This window comes from Ovis canadensis, chromosome 5 (assembly GCF_042477335.2).
Source record: "Ovis canadensis isolate MfBH-ARS-UI-01 breed Bighorn chromosome 5, ARS-UI_OviCan_v2, whole genome shotgun sequence".
NCBI classification, from domain to species: domain Eukaryota; kingdom Metazoa; phylum Chordata; class Mammalia; order Artiodactyla; family Bovidae; genus Ovis; species Ovis canadensis.
In genome coordinates, this window is record NC_091249.1 from 21,816,909 (window position 1) to 21,835,396 (window position 18,488).

The 18,488-nt window shown below is 41.4% G+C and overlaps 1 protein-coding gene across 1 annotated transcript; it reads right to left on the reverse strand.

The window, feature by feature from the left end:
• Positions 1-16,381: 16,381 nt before the first annotated feature.
• LOC138441664 (olfactory receptor 10H1) lies at positions 16,382-17,329 on the reverse strand. The gene has a single exon (XM_069592763.1). The coding sequence runs from the start codon at positions 17,327-17,329 to the stop codon at positions 16,382-16,384; it is 948 nt and encodes a 315-aa protein (XP_069448864.1).
• Positions 17,330-18,488: the final 1,159 nt, after the last annotated feature.

The following is an 18,488-nucleotide window of genomic DNA, read 5'->3' on the forward strand; positions in this document are numbered from 1 at the left end:
AATGGCAGGTTTTGTAACAGGAGTTGTGGCAGGTAGAGGCACTTCAGTCCATTGTCTTGTCTGAAAAATGGAAATAAATCTCCTGCATTTGTGATGAGACCTTCTGAGTCAATTTCCTCCCGTTGACTGTGCCTGAGAGCAGAATGCAGGAGGGGGATGCCCATGGCTGTGTTGGGGAGCCTGTGTACCTAGTGTATCTTCGATGTGTGAGGGAGGGATGCTTGCTCTGCCCCAAACAATGACAGAAACAGCAACAGCAAATTTCTTGCCTGCTCTGAATCAAGTGGGCTTCCCTGGTGGTTCAGATGGTAAAGAATCTGCCTGCAATGCATGGCATTCTATGCTTTCAAGACCTCACCTCTTTCATTTATCGTATTTAAGGAAAGGAAAGCATTGTTGATGGGGAAATAGTTTTTCATTTCAAATCTTCACATTTTTGGAGGTATGGTGTCTTCTCCTATGTGTTGCTTTTGAGAAAATGATATGTCTAAGGATACAAATTATAGAAAGAAGAGAGAGAGGGCCTGAATCTCTCCTTCTAAGATAAGAAATATAAAAGGGATGGGGGGGGGAATGTGGGAGAGGGAAGATGAAATGGTGGCTGGTTTGAGAAATATGGGAAGAACAGGTAGAAAAAACAGATTACTGGCAGTTGATGGGGATGTAAAGGGCTTCCCGGTGGTGCAGTGGTAAAGAATCCACCTGCCAAAGCAGGAGGAGCAAGAAACTCAGGTTCAATCCCTGAGCTGGGAAAATATCCTAGAGTAGGAAATGGAAAACCTCTCCAGTATTCTTGCCTGGAAAATTTCATGGACAGAGGAGCCTGGTTGGCTACTGTCCATGGTGCCACAAAGAGTCAGATACAACTGAGTGACTGAGCATGCAAGGGGGATGATGGATCCAGTAACTGGTGAAGAAATTTTGGGAAAGAGCAGGTACATAAATGGACATTTTATTAGGTTAATAAGGTTGTCATAAAGTACCTAATACAAATCCCTTTTCTAGACTCCCTTGAAATTCCCAATGAGAATCAATTTCACTTTCACAGATTGTGAAGTCAGATAGATTGGAGGGATGCATACACAGGCTGGGCCTGCTTCAGGGGAGGACTCAGGCAGAATCAGGTAACTCCTTTGGGTTCAGTTCAGTCATTCAGTTGTGTTCTACTGTTTGTGACCCTATGGACTGCAGCACACCAGGCCTCCCTTCCATCACCAACTCCCGGAGTTTACTCAAACTCATCTTCATTGAGTCGGTGATGCCATCCAACCATCTCATCCTCTGTCGTCCCCTTCTCCTCCTGCCCTCAATCTTTTTCCCAGTGTCAGGGTCTTTTCCAATGAGTCAGCTCTTCGCATGAGGTGGCCAAAGTATTGGAGTTTCAGCTTTAGCATCAGTCCTTCCAATGAACACTCAGGACTGATCTCCTTTAGAATGGACTGGTTGGATCTCCTTGCAGTCCAAGGGACTCTCAAGAGTCTTCTCCAACACCACAGTTCAAAAGCATCAATTCTTCTGCACTCAGCTTCCTTTATAGTCCAACTCTCTCATCCATACATGACTACTGGAAAAACCATAGCTTTGACTAGACAGGCCTTTTTTGACAGAGCAATGTCTCTGCTTTTCAATATGATGTCTAGGTTGGTCATAGCTTTTCTTCCAAAGAGCAAGCATTTTCTAATTTCATGGCTGAAGTTACCATCTGCAGTGATATTGGAGCCCAAGAAAATAAAGTCAACCACTGTCTTCCTTTGGGTTACACTCCGTTTTTAAATCAGACAGTGGACACAGTGAGGTTTGGCAGTTGCCTAAATTCAAGTAGCCCGGGAGGTTCAGGATGCAGAATGAGATTGGCTGAGTGAGTCTTCTGAGGCAATGGGTCTCCAACTTGAGGGCACATCAGAGTCAAGCTGCTGGGTCCCACTCCAGGGTGTTTAATTCAGCAGGTCTAGGTTAAGAGGGGTGGCGGGGGAGACTCTAGAATCTTCATTTCGAAAAAGCTCCTAGGTGATGCTGAAGTTTGTCTGAGGATGACACTTTGGAAACCACTGTTTTAAAGTTTTCTTAGCTCAAAGAAGCAGCCACATTTTAAAAAAATTATTTATTTTTGTCTCTGCTGAGTCTTTGTTGCTGCCCATGGGCTTTGTCTAGTTGCAGCAAGAAGGGGCTACTCTCTAGCTGCAATCTGCAGGCGTCTCTTGTTGCAGAGCTTGGGCTCTAGGGCACACAGGCTTCAGTAGTTGTGGCATATGGGCTCAGTATCTAGGCACATGAGTCTAGTCGCTCCATGGCATGTAGAATCTTCCTGGATCAGGGATAGAACCCACGTTTCCTGCACTGGCAGGTAGATTCTTAACCACTGGACTACCAGGGAAGTCCAAAGCCACATTTTTCAGTTAGAGATAGAAGTAAACTTTATCTCTCTGTGTCTCTGTCTCTCCTTCCTCTCTCTCTCCTTCCTTCCTTCCTTTCTCCTGATCTTTTTAAATAGTTATGAAGATAACAGTTTCCTATTTTTTTGAGAAGATAAGACTTTTTAATTGGAGTATAATTGCTTTGAAATGCTGGGTTAGTTTCTGCTCTACAACAGTGTGAATCAGCTATACATATACATATATCCTTTCCCTTCTGAGCCTCCTTCCCACCCCACCATCCCACCCTTCTAGGTCATCACATTTACCATCAGCTGTTATGGTCTATAAAAATACTTTTATTGAAATGTAGTTCACATACCATATAATATATCCATATGAAGATGTGTATAGTCATCACCATGGTGAATTTAGAATATTTTCCTCACCTTCAAAATGAACCTGTACCCTTTAGCTATCATCTCTCTTTCCTCCTCCCTTTCCAGTCCTAAGCATCCACTAATCTACTGTCTCTATAGATTTGCTTTATCTGGACATTTCAGATACATGGAATCATATGATATTTATCATTTTTTGTCTCGCTCCTTTCATGTAGCATGTTTTCAAGGTTTATCCATGTCACAGCATGTATTGCTAATTTCATTCCTTTTTTATGGCTGAATAAAGTTGCATTGTTTGGATATATAACATTTTTACTCATCCATCTGTTGATACATTTCTTGGATGTTTCCACATTTTGGTTATTATAAGTGTTTCTGCTATAAACATTCATGTACAAGTTTTTGGATGGGCCTATGCTTTCATTTTGGAGGGGTATATATGTAGGAGTTAAATTAATGGGTCACATGATACCTTTATGTTTAATCATGTGAGTAGCTGCTAGACTCTTTATGACAATGGCTGCACCATTTTACATCCCCACTAGAAGCATATTAGTGTTCCAATTTCTCTACATACTTGCCAACACTTGTTATTATCTAACTTTTTAATTGTAGTCATTCTAATTGTGGTTTGATAAAACTATATGGATAAAAATGGATATGGTCTTTTTATTGGAATATAATTGCTTTATAATGTTGTGTTAATTTCTACTGTACAAAGAAGTGAATAAGCTATGTGTGATCAGTCGTTTCAGTTGTGTCTGACACATTTGTGACCCCATGGATTGTAGCCTGCCAGGCTCCTCTGTCCATAGAATTCTCCACTCAAGAATACTGGAGTGGGTTGCCATGCCCTTCTCCCTTTAGGTCTGACCTTAAATGTCACCTCCTCAGGAAAACCTTCCCTGATTTCCCCATACTGAGTCGCCACTCCTATTACAAGAACTCACAGCACCTTCTTTCTCCCCTCATAGCTTTTATCACAATTTATCATATGTATGCATATTATTAATTAGTATAATCTATAGAAATATTTGTTTAATAGCCACATCTTCCTTTCTCAACATGCAAGCACGGAGATCAGGGTCAGTTACATCTAATCAGCTCCACAGTGGATCCCCAGTGGCATCTAAAAACATACCTGGCACAGAGAAGATAATCAATAAATGTTTGTTAAGTGAATACAGCAGGGTTTATCATCCATAGCACTGTTGACATTTGGGACTGGCATTTGGGACTGGCTCATTGTTTGCAGTGGAGAAGGAAATGGCAGCCCACTCCAGTATTCTTGCCTGGAAAATCCCATGGACGGTGGAGCCTGGTAGGCTACTGTCCATGGGGTTGCTAAGAGTCGGACGTGACTAAGCAACTTCACTTTCACTTTCACTTTCATGCATTGGAGAAAGAAATGGCAACCCACTCCAGTGTTCTTGCCTGGAGAATCCCAGGAATGGGGGAGCCTGGTGGGCTGCCGTCTCTGGGGTCGCACAGAGTCGGACACGACTTAAGCGACTTGGCAGCAGCAGCAGCAGTAGCAGCAGCAGCAGCAGCAGCATTGTTTGCAGTGAGGTCTGTTCCATGCATTGAAGGGTGCTGAGCAGCATTCCTTAGCTTTACTGGCTAGTTATTATAGCACATCTCCCTCTCTTTGAGTTGTAACAATGAAAAATATCTCCAGAACCTTCCAAGTGTCCTCTGGAGTCACTGGTGAGAGCCGCTGGAGTACAGAAATGAGGGAAGACCTAGCTGATGCTCCCAAGTAGCAGAGTCATGACCCTTTTGGTGGTTCTTAGCATCTGGTCCATATCTTGGTGAGAACCCTGACATTTCTCTGTGTCTTTCAACCATGGATCATGGAAACTCATCAAAGACAGGGGCTAGCAGACCCATCTCTGTTCTCCCAAAACTAGCACAGAATTTGACACAAAGAGTGTAATTAATTATTAAATACGTTTAAATTTATTTTTATTGAAGGATAATTGCTTTACAGAATTTTGTTGTTTTCTGTCAAACCTCAACATGAATCAGCCACAGGTATACATACATCCTCTCCCTTTTGAACCTCCCTCTCATCTCCCTCCCCATCCCACCCCTCTAGGTTGATACAGAGCCCCTGTTTGAGTTTCCTGAGCCATACAGCAAATTCCTATCGGCTATCTATTTTACATATGATAATGTAAGTTTCCATGTTACTCTTTCCATACATCTCACCCTCTCCTCCCCTCTCCCCATGTCCATAAGTCTATTCTCTTTGTCTGTTTCTCCATTGCTTCCCTGTAAATAGGTTCTTCAGTACTATTCTTCTAGATTCCGTATATGTGTGTTAGAATATGACATTTATCTATCTTTTTCTGATTCACTTCACTCTGTATAATAGGCTCTAGGTTCATCCACCTCATCAGACTAACTTAAATGCGTTCCTTTTTATGTCTGAGTAATATTCCATTGTGTATACATACCACAACTTCTTTATCCATTCATCTGTCAATGGACATCTAAGTTTGCTTCCATGTTCTAGCTATTGTAAACAGTACTGCAGTGAACAATGGTATACATGTGTCTTTTTCAATTTTGGCTTCCTCAGGGTATATGCCTAGGAGTGAGATTTGCTGGGTCATATGGTGGTTTTATTCCTAGTTTTTTAAGGAATCTCCATACCGTCTTCCATAGTGGCTGCAGCAATATACATTCCCACCAATGTGGGAATGATTTCTTTCCAATCTTCCCAATGATTTCTTTCATTAGTATCTTATAATTTTCTGTGTACAGTTCTTTTGTCTCCTTAGGTAAGTTTACTCCTAGATATTTAATTCTTTTTGTTGCAATGGTGAATGGGATTGATCCAATTTCTCTTTTTGATTTTTCATTTTTAGTGTATAGAAATGCAAGTGATTTCTGTGAATTGATTTTGTATCCTGCAGCTTGCTAAATTAATTGATTAGCTCTAGTAATTTTCTGATACTATCTTTAGGGCTTTCTATGTACAGTATCATATCATCTGCAAACAGTGAGAGCTTTACTTCTTTTCCAATCTGGATTTCTTTTATTTCTTTTTCTTTTCTGATTGCTGTAGCTAGGACTTCCAAAACTATGTTGAATAACAGTGGTGAAAGTGGACACCCTTGTCTTTTTCCTGACCTTAGGGGGAATGCTTTCAGTTTTTCACCATTGACAAAAATGTTTGTTGTAGGTTTATCATATATGGCCTTTACTATGTTGAGGTAGTTTCCTTCTATGCCCATTTTTTGAAGAATTTTAATCATAAATGGGAGCTTAGTTTTGTCAAAGGCTTTTCCTGAATATATTGAGTTGATCATATGGATTTTATCTTTCAATTTGTTAATATTGATTGATTTGCATATATTGAAGAATCGTTGCATTCCTAGAATAAACCCAGCTTGATCATGGTGTATGAGCTTTTGATGTTTTGCTGAATTCTGTTTGCTAAAATTTCGTTGAGGATTTTTGCAGGTATGTTCATTAGTGATATTGGCCTGTAGTTTTCTTTTTTGTCATTGTTGTCTTTGTCTGGTTTTGGTATCAGGGTGATGGTGGCCTCATAGAATGAGTTTGGAAATGTTCCTTCCTCTGCAATTTTTGAAAGAGTTTTAGAAGGCTAGCCATTAGCTCTTCTCTAAATGATAGAATTCTCCAGTGAAGCCATCTGGTCCTTGGCTTTTTGGGGGGCAGGGGTGGTGGTGGTGGTGGAGATTTTTGATCACAGCTTCAGTTTCAGTGCTTGTAATTGAGTTGTTCATAATTTCTATTTCTTCCTGGTTCAGTCTTGGAAGATTGAGCTTTTCTAAGAATCTGTCCATTTCTTCCAGGTTATCCATTTAATTGCCATATAGTTGTTCATAATAATCTCTTATAATCCTTTGTGTTTCTGCCTTGTCTATTGTAACCTTCATTTCTGATTTTGTTGATTTGATTTTTCTTTTTTTCTTGATGAGCGTGGCTAAAGGTTTGTCAATTTTGTTTATCTTCTCAAAGAATCAGCTTTTAGTTTTATTAATCTTTACTATTGTTTCTTTCATTTCTTTTTCATTTATTTCTGCTCAGATCTTTATAATATCTTTCCTTCTACTAATTTGGGGGGGGATGTTGTTCTTCGTTTTCCAGTTGTTTTAGGTGTAAAGTTAGTTTGTCTATTCGATGTTTTTCTTCTTTCTTGAGGCAGGATTGTATTGCTATAAACTTCCCTCTTAGAACTGCTTTTGCTGCATCCCATAGGTTTTGAGTTATTGTGTGTTTGTTGTCATTTGCTTCTAGAAAATTTTTTATTTCCCTTTTGATTTCTTCAGTAACCTGTTAGTTATTTAGAAACGTTTTGTTTAATCTCCATGTGTTTGTGTTTCTTACAGTTTTTTTCTTGTAATTGATATCTAGTCTCATAGCATTGTGGTCAGAGAAGATACTTGATATGATTTCAATTTTCTTAAATTTACTGAAATTTGATTTGTGACCCAAGACGTGGTCTATCCTGGAGAATGCTCCATGTGCACTTGAGGAAAAGGTGCAATTTTCTGCATTTGGATGGAATATCCTGAAGATATCAATGAGATTCATCTCATCTAATGTATCATTTAAGACTTGTGTTTCCTTATTAATTTTCGGTTTTGATGATTGGTGTGAGTCGGGTGTTACAGTCTCCTACTATTATTGCGGTACTGTCAATTTCTCCTTTTATGTCTGTTAGTGTTTGTCTTATGTATTGAGATGCTCCTATTAATTATTAAATACATTTTTGAAGCTGGTATTTATTTAAAGCTGGCATATTGGTTGCAAGTCATTGTTCATTGCCCTATATAGATGGTAATATTTAATTCTCAGGACCATCCTAAGAGGTGGCTATCTTATTATTAAATACATTTTAATGATGGGAAACTGAATCTAAGAGATTACATGTGATTTAACTAAAGCCACTTTATTTCATCACTTAACCACTGCACAGCCCTATCTGCAATTCTAAGTATCTGTTTGTTTGTTTTTTCTCTTTGGATTGCAAGGTATCACTTATCTCTTTGCCCACCAGCTGTTGCCATAGAGCTGAGTCTTGGGGACCACTCCTAAGGACTTTGTAGCCATAGAAAGGAAGAGTTTATCTGTAGAGAAGGGGATCCTGGGAGAAAGGGAGCAGGTCAGGAAGCTCATTGGCATAGCATTTCTGCTAAGCACCCCATTCTAGAAAAAAAATGCTCTTCACTGAGTCCCGCTTCCTTGGTCACATTGATAACCCAGATGATAGTCAAAGTTGTTGGACCATTGAACAATTCCTCAACCAATGCCTCTCTCTCTGTTCCCAGGCTCATTTAGCAAAACTTGAAATTATAATATCATCTCAACCACTCTTTATGGAGTATATCTATGTGCCTGGCACCATTCTAAGCCCTTCACAAACATCATCTTACTTCAGTCTCATAACTGTCTTAGAAGGTAGGTGTTTTTATTGTTAAAGATTGGGCTCAAAGAGGGCTTCCCTTGTGGCTCAGCTGGTAAAGAATCCACCTGCAATGCAGGACACCTGGGTTCGATCCTTGGGTTGGGAAGATCCCCTGGGGAAGGGAAAGGCTACCCACTCCAGTATTTTGACCTGGAGAATTGGACTGTATAGTCCAATTGGAATGTATAGAATTGAATTGTATCGAATGGACTGTATATTCCATGAGTCACAAGAAGTTGGACAAAACTGAGCAACTTTCAGGCTCAAAGAAGGGAAGTTACCTGCCTAAGGACATATAGCAATGTGCCTGCCGTTCTGTGCTTAGTCTCTCAGTCATGTCCAACTCTTTGTGACCCCATGGACTGTAGCCTGCCAGGCTCCTCTGTCCATGGGATTTTCCAGGCAAGAATCCTGGAGTAGGCTGCGATGCCCTCCTGCAGGGGATCTTCCAGACCCAGGGGTTGAACCTGCATCTCCTGCATTGGCAAGCAGGTTCTTTACCACTAGTGCCACCTATGAAGCCCCCTCCTGGACTGGGGGACCCACAAAACCCATTGTGTGAAAATGATGTGTGATGCTTTGAGTGGAGAGCCACGGAAATCAGAGAAGACCTACAGGGGAAGGTCTAACTTGTGTGATCTTGGATGAATCATGCAACAGTTTTGAGCCTCAATTTCCTTGGTGGCTCAGACAGTGAAGAATCTGTCTGCAATGCAGAAGACCTGGGTTCGATCCCCGTGTTGGGGATCCACTGAGCGACTAACACATTCCCCTCTGTCAAGTGGAGTAGATGTGAATTTATCTGCTCTGATATCCAATTGTGAGACTGTAATAAAATAATGTATTGGAAGGGTAATGTGAAGCATGCAGTATATTGTGCAAAGGAGGACGTTCTGGTATCCTCAGTCTGACTGAAATTTTTTCCACTTCTCCCCACTTCGTGGTAACATGCAATGTTCTTACTACTCAAGTTATAGAGAAAGACTGAATTCAAGTTTAGGGTAATGATGTACAGTTTGCTATTCAACTTATACATGAATAAACAAATTTTTTTAACACTGGCTAATTTTACTATTACTCATACATCTTAATTACATTTATTGTTGTATAAAACTGCATCACCATTAAAGAGTGTCCAAGTATTATAAATTGCTATTTTGAATGCATAAATTTCTAATGCTATTCTGAAATGCTATAAATTTGTCAAGGGACCTTTTTTTGCATTAAAAAAAACAGTTTAATACATGTATTACTTATAGAAAGGAACACAAATCTTAACTGAAAATTTGGTGAATATTGACCACTATATATAGTCCAGAAGCAGCACTCCAGAGGGCTCCTCCATGTCTCTTCCTAGTCAGAATTGCTTTCCAAGAGTAGTCACTACTCTCACTTCTAACACCTTCTAACTTCTAACACCTAGGTCATTTTACATGTTTCTAAACTTTATATAAAAGGAATCATGCTATATTCTCTTCTGTGTCTGACTTCCTTCATCCAGTGTTATTTATGCCAGTATGTTGATGTGTGTTGTTACAGTTATCAGTGGGTTATCTTTTTAATTACAGTGTCATGTTCTATTGTATGAAAATAACAGGTGTTAGAAATGTATGTTGTTTCTCTTTTTGATTTATTATAAATGAAGTCCTGTGCTTGTTCTTTACATGCCTTTTGGTGGGCACAAGCATTCACTACTTTTGGAACATATTCAGGTATATACACAGGAAAATATCTGGAATAACATTTTCCTGAAGTTGTTTTTTCTTTGCCATGGAGATGGTCTTGATTCCTGTCTCCTGTACGATGTCATGAACCTCATTCCGTAGTTCATCAGGCACTCTATCTATCAGATCTAGGCCCTTAAATCTATTTCTCACTTCCACTGTATAATCATAAGGGATTTGATTTAGGTCATACCTGAATGATTTAGCGGTCTTCCCTACTTTCTTCAATTTCAGTCTGAATTTGGTAATAAGGAGTTCATGATCTGAGCCACAGTCAGCTCCTGGTCTTGTTTTTGTTGACTGTATAGAGCTTCTCCATCTTTGGCTGCAAAGAATATAATCAATCTGATTTCGGTGTTGACCATCTGGTGATGTCCATGTGTAGAGTCTTCTCTTGTGTTGTTGGAAGAGTGTGTTTGCTATGACCAGTGCATTTTCTTGGCAAAACTCTATTAGTTTTTGCCCTGCTTCATTCTGCATTCCAAGGCCAAATTTGCCTGTTACTCCAGGTGTTTCTTGACTTCCTACTTTTGCATTCCAGTCCCCTATAATGAAAAGGGCATCTTTTTTAGGTGTTAGTTCTAAAAGGTCTTGTAGGTCTTCATAGAACCGTTCAACTTCAGCTTCTTCAGCGTTACTGGTTGGGGCATAGACTTGGATAACTGTGATATTGAATGGCTTGCCTTGGAGGCGAACAGAGATCATTCTGTCGTTTTTGAGATTGCATCCAAGTACTGCATTTCAGACTCTTTTGTAGACCATGATGGCTACTCCATTTCTTCTGTGGGGTTCTTGCCCGCAGTAGTAGATACAATGGTCATCTGAGTTAAATTCACCCATTCCAGTCCATTTAGTTCGCTGATTCATAGAATGTCGACGTTCACCCTTGCCATCTCTTGTTTGACCACTTCCAATTTGCCTTGATTCATGGACCTGACATTCCAGGTTCCTATGCAATATTGCTCTTTACAGCATCGGATCTTGCTTCTATCACCAACCAAATCCACAACTGGGTACTGTTTTTGCTTTGGCTCCATCCCTTCCTTCTTTCTGGAGTTATTTCTCCACTGATCTCCAGTAGCATACGGGGCACCTAATGACCTGGGGAGTTCCTCTTTTGGTATCCTATCATTTTGCCTTTTCATACTGTTCATGGGGTTCTCAAGGAAAGAATACTGAAGTGGCTTGCCATTCCCTTCTCCAGTGGACCACATTCTGTCAGACCGCTCCACCATGACCCACCCATCTTGGGTTGCCCCACAGGCATGGCTTGGTTTCACTGAGTTAGACAAGGCTGTGGTCCTAGTGTGATTAGATTGACTAGTTTTCTGTGAATATGGTTTCAGTGTGTCTGCCCTCTGATGCCCTCTTGCAACACCTACCATCTTACTTGGGTTTCTCTTACCTTGAGCATGGGGTATCTCTTCACGGCTGCTCCAGCAAAGCACAGCCGCTGCTCCTTACCTTGGACGAGGGGTATCTCCTTACTGCCACCATTCCTGACCTTCAACATGGGATAGCTCCTCTAGACCCTCCTGTGCCTGCGCAGCCACCACTCCTGGTGTCTGGGGAGGCCTTACAAATAGCTGTGACAAGAAGAGAAGTGAAAAGCAAAGGAGAAAAGGAAAGATATAAGCATCTGAATGCAGAGTTCCAAAGAATAGCAAGAAGAGATAAGAAAGCCTTTTTCAGCAGTCAATGCAAAGAAATAGAGGAAAACAACAGAATGGGAAAGACTAGAGATCTCTTCAAGAAAATTAGAGATACCAAGGGAACATTTTATGCAAAGATGGGCTCAATAAAGGACAGAAATGGTATGGATCTAACAGAAGCAGAAGATATTAAGAAGAGGTGGCAAGAATACACAGAAGAACTGTACAAAACAGATCTTCACGACCCAGATAATCATGATGATGTGATCACTAATCTAGAGCCAGACATCTTGGAATGTGAAGTCAAGTGGGCCTTAGAAAGCATCACTATGAACAAAGCTAGTGGAGGTGGTGGAATTCCAGTGGAGCTATTTCAAATCCTGAAAGTGCTGCACTCAATATGCCAGCAAATTTGGAAAACTCACCAGTGGCCACAGGACTGGAAAAGGTCAGTTTTCATTTCAATTCCAAAGAAAGGCAATGCCAAAGAATGCTCAAACTACTCCACAATTGCACTCATCTCACACACTAGTAAAGTAATGCTCAAAATTCTCCAAGCCAGGCTTCAGCAATATGTGAACCGTGAAATCCCTGATGTTCAAGCTGGTTTTAGAAAAGGCAGAGGAATCAGAGGTCAAATTGCCAACATCTGCTGGATCATGGAAGAAGCAAGAGAGTTCCAGAAAAACATCTATTTCTGCTTTATTGACAATGGCAAAGCCTTTAACTGTGTGGATCACAATAAACTGTGGAAAATTCTGAAAGAGATGGAAATACCAGACCACCTAACCTGCCTCTTGAGAAGTCTGTATGCAGGTCAGGAAGTGACAGTTAAAACTGGACATGGAACAACAGACTGGTTCCAAATAGGAAAGGGAGTACGTCAAGGCTGTATGTTGTCACCCTGCTTATTTAACTTCTATGCAGAGTACATCATGAGAAACACTGGACTGGAAGAAACACAAGCTGGAATCAAGATTGCCAGGAGAAATATCAATAACCTCAGATATGTAGATGACACCACCCTTATGGCAGAAAGTGAAGAGGAACTAAAAAGCCTCTTGATGAAAGTGAAAGAGGAGAGTGAAAATGTTGGCTTAAAGCTCAACATTCAGAAAACGAAGATCATGGCATCTGGTCCCATCACTTCATGGCAAATAGATGGGGAATCAGTGGAAACAGTGTCAGACTTTATTTTGGGGGGCTCCAAAATCACTGCAGATGGTGACTGCAGCCATGAAATTAAAAGACCCTTACTCCTTGGAAGAAAAGTTATGACCAACCTAGATAGTATATTCAAAAGCAGAGACATTACTTTGCTGACTAAGGTCCATCTAGTCAAGGCTGTGGTTTTTCCAGTGGTCATGTATGGATGTGAGAGTTGGACTGTGAAGAAAGCTGAGCGCAGAAGAATTGATGCTTTTGAATGGTGGTGTTGGAGAAGACTCTTGGGGGTCCCTTGGGCTGCAAGGAGATCCAACCAGTCCATTCTAAAGGAGATCAGTCCTGATTGATTTTTGGAAGGAAAAAAAGGTGGCATTGCCTTTGGCCACCTCATGAGAAGAGCTGACTCATTGGAAATGACTCTGATGCTGGGAGGGAGTGGGGGCAGGAGGAAAAGGGGCCGACAGAGGATGAGATGGCTGGATGGCATCACTGACTCGATGGACGTGAGTGTGAGTGAACTCCGGGAGTTGGTGATGGACAGGGAGGCCTGGCGTGCTGCGATTCATGGGGTCACAAGGAGTCAGAGACGACTGAGCGACTGAACTGAACTGACTGAGGCCTTAATTTGTGTTTCCTTAATCACTAATGACGTTGATCTCCTCTTCATGTATTTATTGGCCATTCTGATATCCTCTTTTGTGAAGTGTCTGTTAGGCTTTTGCCCAATATTTAACTTGTTTGCTTTTTCTTATTGATTTATATAAGTTAGATATAAACACTTGCACAATTTGGGACTTGCATTTTTATTCTCTTAATGCTGTCTTTGTCATCAAAGGTTCTTAATTTTAATGAAGTAGATTTTCTCATTTTTCTCCCCCTGAAAGTTAATGTATTTTGTTTCCTGTTTAAGAACCCCCTGCTTCTCAGAGCGATAAACACATTCTGCTGTGCTTTCTTCTAGAAGCTTGATTACTTTAGCTTTCATATTTGGTCTTCATTGGTTTCCAATTAATTTTTATATATTCAAGGTACACCATTTTTTAAAATATGGATATCCACTTGTGTGGACCCAGGATTATGTATTTAGAAGATCAACTCCTTTCCTCTTGCCTCCAGTGAATTGTAATATATCAGGTGGCTGTATATATGTGGGTTTGTTTCTGGATTCTTGGTTCTTTTGTTCAGATTGTCATTTTTCATTAAAAAAAAAAAAAGGTCGGCTAGTATTCTGATGAGAATTGCATGCACTCTAAAGATCAATTCGAGAAAGACTGGCCTCTTTGCAATGTTGAATCTTCCAAACCATTTATCTTTTCATAAAAACTATTAATTATTCTTTGTATACCACTTTAGTTGCATCCCACAAGTTTTTGATACGTTTGTATTTCATTATTATGTACCTTAAAATAATTGTTATTTTCTTTTTTATTATTAATTTGTTTATTTTAATTGGAGGCTAATTACTTTACAGTATTGCAGTGGTCCTTGCCATACATTGACATGAATCAGCCATGGGTGTACATGTGTTCCCCATCCTGAACCCCCTCCCACATCCCGCACTATCCCATCCCTCAGGGTCATCCCAGTGCACCAGCCCTGAGCACCCTTTCTCATGCATCAAACTTGGACTGGCGATCTATTTCACATATGATAATATACATGTTTCAATGCTATTGTCTCAAATCATCACCCTTGCCTTCTCCCACAGAGTCCAAAAGTCTATTCTTTACATCTGTGTCTCTTTTGCTGTCTTGCATATAGGGTCATTGTTGCCATCTTTCTAAATTCCATATATATGTGTTGATATACCATATTGGTGTTTTTCTTTCTGACTTACTTCACCCTGTATAATAGGCTCCAGTTTCATCCACCTCATTAGAACTGATTCAAATGTATCCTTTTTAATGGCTGAGTAATACTCCATTGTCTATATGTACCACAGCTTTCTTATCCATTCATCTGCTGATGGACATCTAGGTTGCTTCCATGTCCTAGCTATTGTAAACTGTGTTGTGATGAACACTGGGGTACACGTGTCTCTTTCAATTGTGGTTTCCTCAGTGTGTATGCTCAGCAGTGGGATTGCTGGGTCATATGGCAGTTCTATTTCCAGTTTTTTAAGGAATCTCCACACTGTTCTCCATAGTGGCTGTACTAGTTTGCATTCCCAACAACAGTATAAGAGGGTTCCCTTTTCTCCACACCTTCTCCAGCATTGAGTCTCAAGCTCTACTGACTGAGCTAACCGGGCTGATGTTAAGGGACTTTTAAAATTGAGATATAATTGACATATAATAGTGTATTAGTTTAGAATATATACATGCATACATTTGTATATTGCACTATGATTACCACTGCAGTGTTAGCTAATGCTTCTGTCATGTCACATAGTTAGCATATCTTTTTGGGGAGTGACAATGAAGACAAAGTCTCTTAGTAACTTTGAGCTTGATAACAGTATTATTGTCTATACTCACAATGCTGCATTGTTGACCCACAAGCTCTTGTTGATCTTCTGGTTGATCAACTGGTTGCAAATTTGTGCCCTTAAACAACATTGCCCCAGTTCTCCCACCCCTCAGCCCCTGACAGCCACCATTCAACTCTCTATTTTTATGAGTACCTTTTTACAATTCCACTTACAAGGGATATCATACAGTATTTGTCATTCTCTTGAATATACATATTTTCAACAAATTATAAGTACTATGAAGTATGCCAAGTCGCTTCAGTTGTGTCTGACTCTTTGTGATCCTATGGACTGTATCTTGCCAGGCTCCTCTGTCCATGGGGATTCTCCAGGGACTTTCCAACACAGCAGGTGATTTCTCACCGAGGGACTTCTTTCCCTCACCTAACTAAAGAGACTTCTTTGTCTCTTTGCAGCTGCTTAAGATTCACACTTGAAACTTGGAGATATTCTCAACTTTTTCTGAGTTTGCTTATTACAGGTTATGCAATGCTGAAATTTAGGGTGCTTAGCACTCCTCTGCTGTAACCTGACTTAGTCTTCTGTAGCCTCATAAAAGTTGAGTTGTAGCTACATGATGCCACCTGAAAAGTGAAAGTTGCTCAGTTGTTTCCAACTCTTTGCGACCCCATGGACTATACAGTACCATGGAATTCTCCAGGCCAGAATACTGGAGTGGGTAGCCTTTCCCTTCTCCAAGGGATCTTCTCAACCCAAGGTTTGAACCCAGGTCTTCAGCATTGCAGGAGGATTCTTTAATAGCTGAGCCACAAAGGAAGCCCTGTTACCACCTAGTAGAAAGTAAAGGCATGGCCTCATCCATTTCTGTTTGCAATGTGGGTTTGTGGTGATGGGAGTAATTAGTCTATCCTGGTTTCTGGCAGGAGAAAAAAAGATTTTGGGTTTAATGCTACCTGGCCAAATGTCGTGCAACAGATAGGAAATCAATGAATCTGACTTCATGCATGTTATTGTTTCATACATCTTTCCATCCTGAATACATTCAGGGGCTGTTGAACCATTTTGCAAACATTTGTATGTTGCTGATAAGGGTCCTTGTAAACCATAAAGCATCAGACAGATGTTGGTTATTACACGGTTGCAGGGTGTCACCTCTGATGGTAGCATCTGATAACCCAGTTTTGCTAATTCCAAGAAATTCTTCCCAGATAATCATATTTTTTCAGGGTAAAGCTTGCTGAGGAAGGTTTTCTTCATGGCGATCTTCAGCTCTTTGTTCCTGAGACTGAAAATGATGGGGCTCAGGAAAGGAGTGAGGACCGTGTAGGTGATGCCCATCAGCGTGTCTCCTTCCAGAGACTGGGGACCCTTGGGCTTGAGGTAGATGACAGAGGCAAAGCCGTAGTGCACAACCACCACGGTGAGGTGGGACGCACACGTGGAGAAGGCTTTGTGCCGGCCCTCGGCTGAAGGGATCCTCAAGATGGCGGCCACGATGAAGGCGTAAGACAAGAGGATGAGGAGACCACAGCCCAGCAGGGCGATGATACACACCAGGCCCACGCCCTTGGCGACTACTTGCACGTCAGTTCCACAGGCCAACTTCAAAAGTGGGGGCACATGACAAGCAAAATGGTGGACCTCATTGGGTCCACAAAAGATGAGGTGGAAAATAGCAGATGTCACCACCAACCCCATGACTGAGCCTCCAGCCCAGGACCAGGCCACCAGGCAGGCGCAGCCCCGGGGGCTCATGAGCACGTTGTAGCGCAGGGGGTGGCAGATGGCCACGTAGCGGTCATAGCCCATGACGGTGAGCAGGAAGGAGTGGGTGAAGCCAAACGTGAAGGAGAAGAACATCTGGCTGGCACAGGCTGTGAAGGAGATGGAGCGGTCGGTGGAGAGCAGGTCGGCCAGCATGCGCGGGATGATGGCGAAGGTGTAGAGGACCTCGGAGGTGGAGAGGGCACAAAGGAAGAGGTACATGGGGGTGTGGAGGCTGCGCTCCCTCCAGACGGTGGCCATAATGAGCAGGTTCCCCAGCAGCGTGAACAGGTACATCAGCAGGAAGAGCAGGAAGAACATCAGCTGAAGGTGGGGGAAGGTGGAGAAGCCAATGAGGATGAATTCAGTTACTGCTGAGAAGTTGGCTCCTTGCATGGGGGCTGTTCCTGAAGTGAGGTGTGACATGGAGAGGTCATCTACTGGATGGAGGGAGGTCATTAGCTTCCATCATTCCTGACTCTGTCCAAGGGGCTGCTCCTGACAAATGACAAATGACACTGGCTGAGTTCCTACTCTGCACCTCCTATGATGTAATCCTCTTATCAATGTAGTGGGGGAGATGTTTTTATCAATGATTCTGATCATTTAAAGCATAAGCACTGAAAATATTAGGTTCAGGGAAGCTAAGCATCTTGTTCAAGGTGAAGCTGTCAAAATGGCAGAGTAAATACTTGAACCCATGGCTGACTGTCTCCAAAGACTATACCCTTCTCTCCCTCTGGTTACTTCCAAAAAATATAATGTTCCTTCACTAAAGTTTGCAGCCATTGTCCAGTTCCTCCCTTCTGATAAATCTTGTTCTTCTCAAGGTTTCAGATACCAGAGGACCTACTTACCCCATGTCTACAACACTTTGGACCAGTGTGCATCTCTAATTTAACATCAATCAATCAGATTCTTCCTCTGGAGTTATCCATACAAGGAATCTGAAGAAAGAGACTGTGCAGGAATAATGTTCTTGTTGTTTTCCAGATCCCATGAGGTACATCTGTACCTACTGAGACAATGTAAAATAGCCATCAAGGAAAGCAATGAGAGAGTCTGGGAGTTTGAGTCCCTGCTCTGCCCACTGTGTAAACTTGAGCAAGTACATCACCTCTTTGTACCTCCATTTCTCTCTACCTGCCTCTAAGATTCTTTGTGGGAACTAAATGTGCTATTCTTGGGCTGTGACCTGGAAAACAGTGGGTACTACCTATGGTAATTAACTCAATACACTCAGTGAACAAATGTATATGGTCTATGCTCAGTAAATAACCTACCTGGTGACTCAGTGGTAAAGAATTCACCTGCAGTGTGGGAGACACAGGTTCAATCCCTGCATCAGGAAGATCCTCTGAAGAAGGAAATGGCAACCCACTCCAAGATTCTTGCTTGGAAAACCCCCTGGACAGAGGAACCTAGCGGGCTACAGTCCACGGGCTCACAAAGAGTTGGACATAACTGAGCACACATACACAGGGACAGTGTACTCAGTAGATAACTTCAATTTAGTGAGATTTCAATGTGCCTTTATAAATAACAACTATTTTTG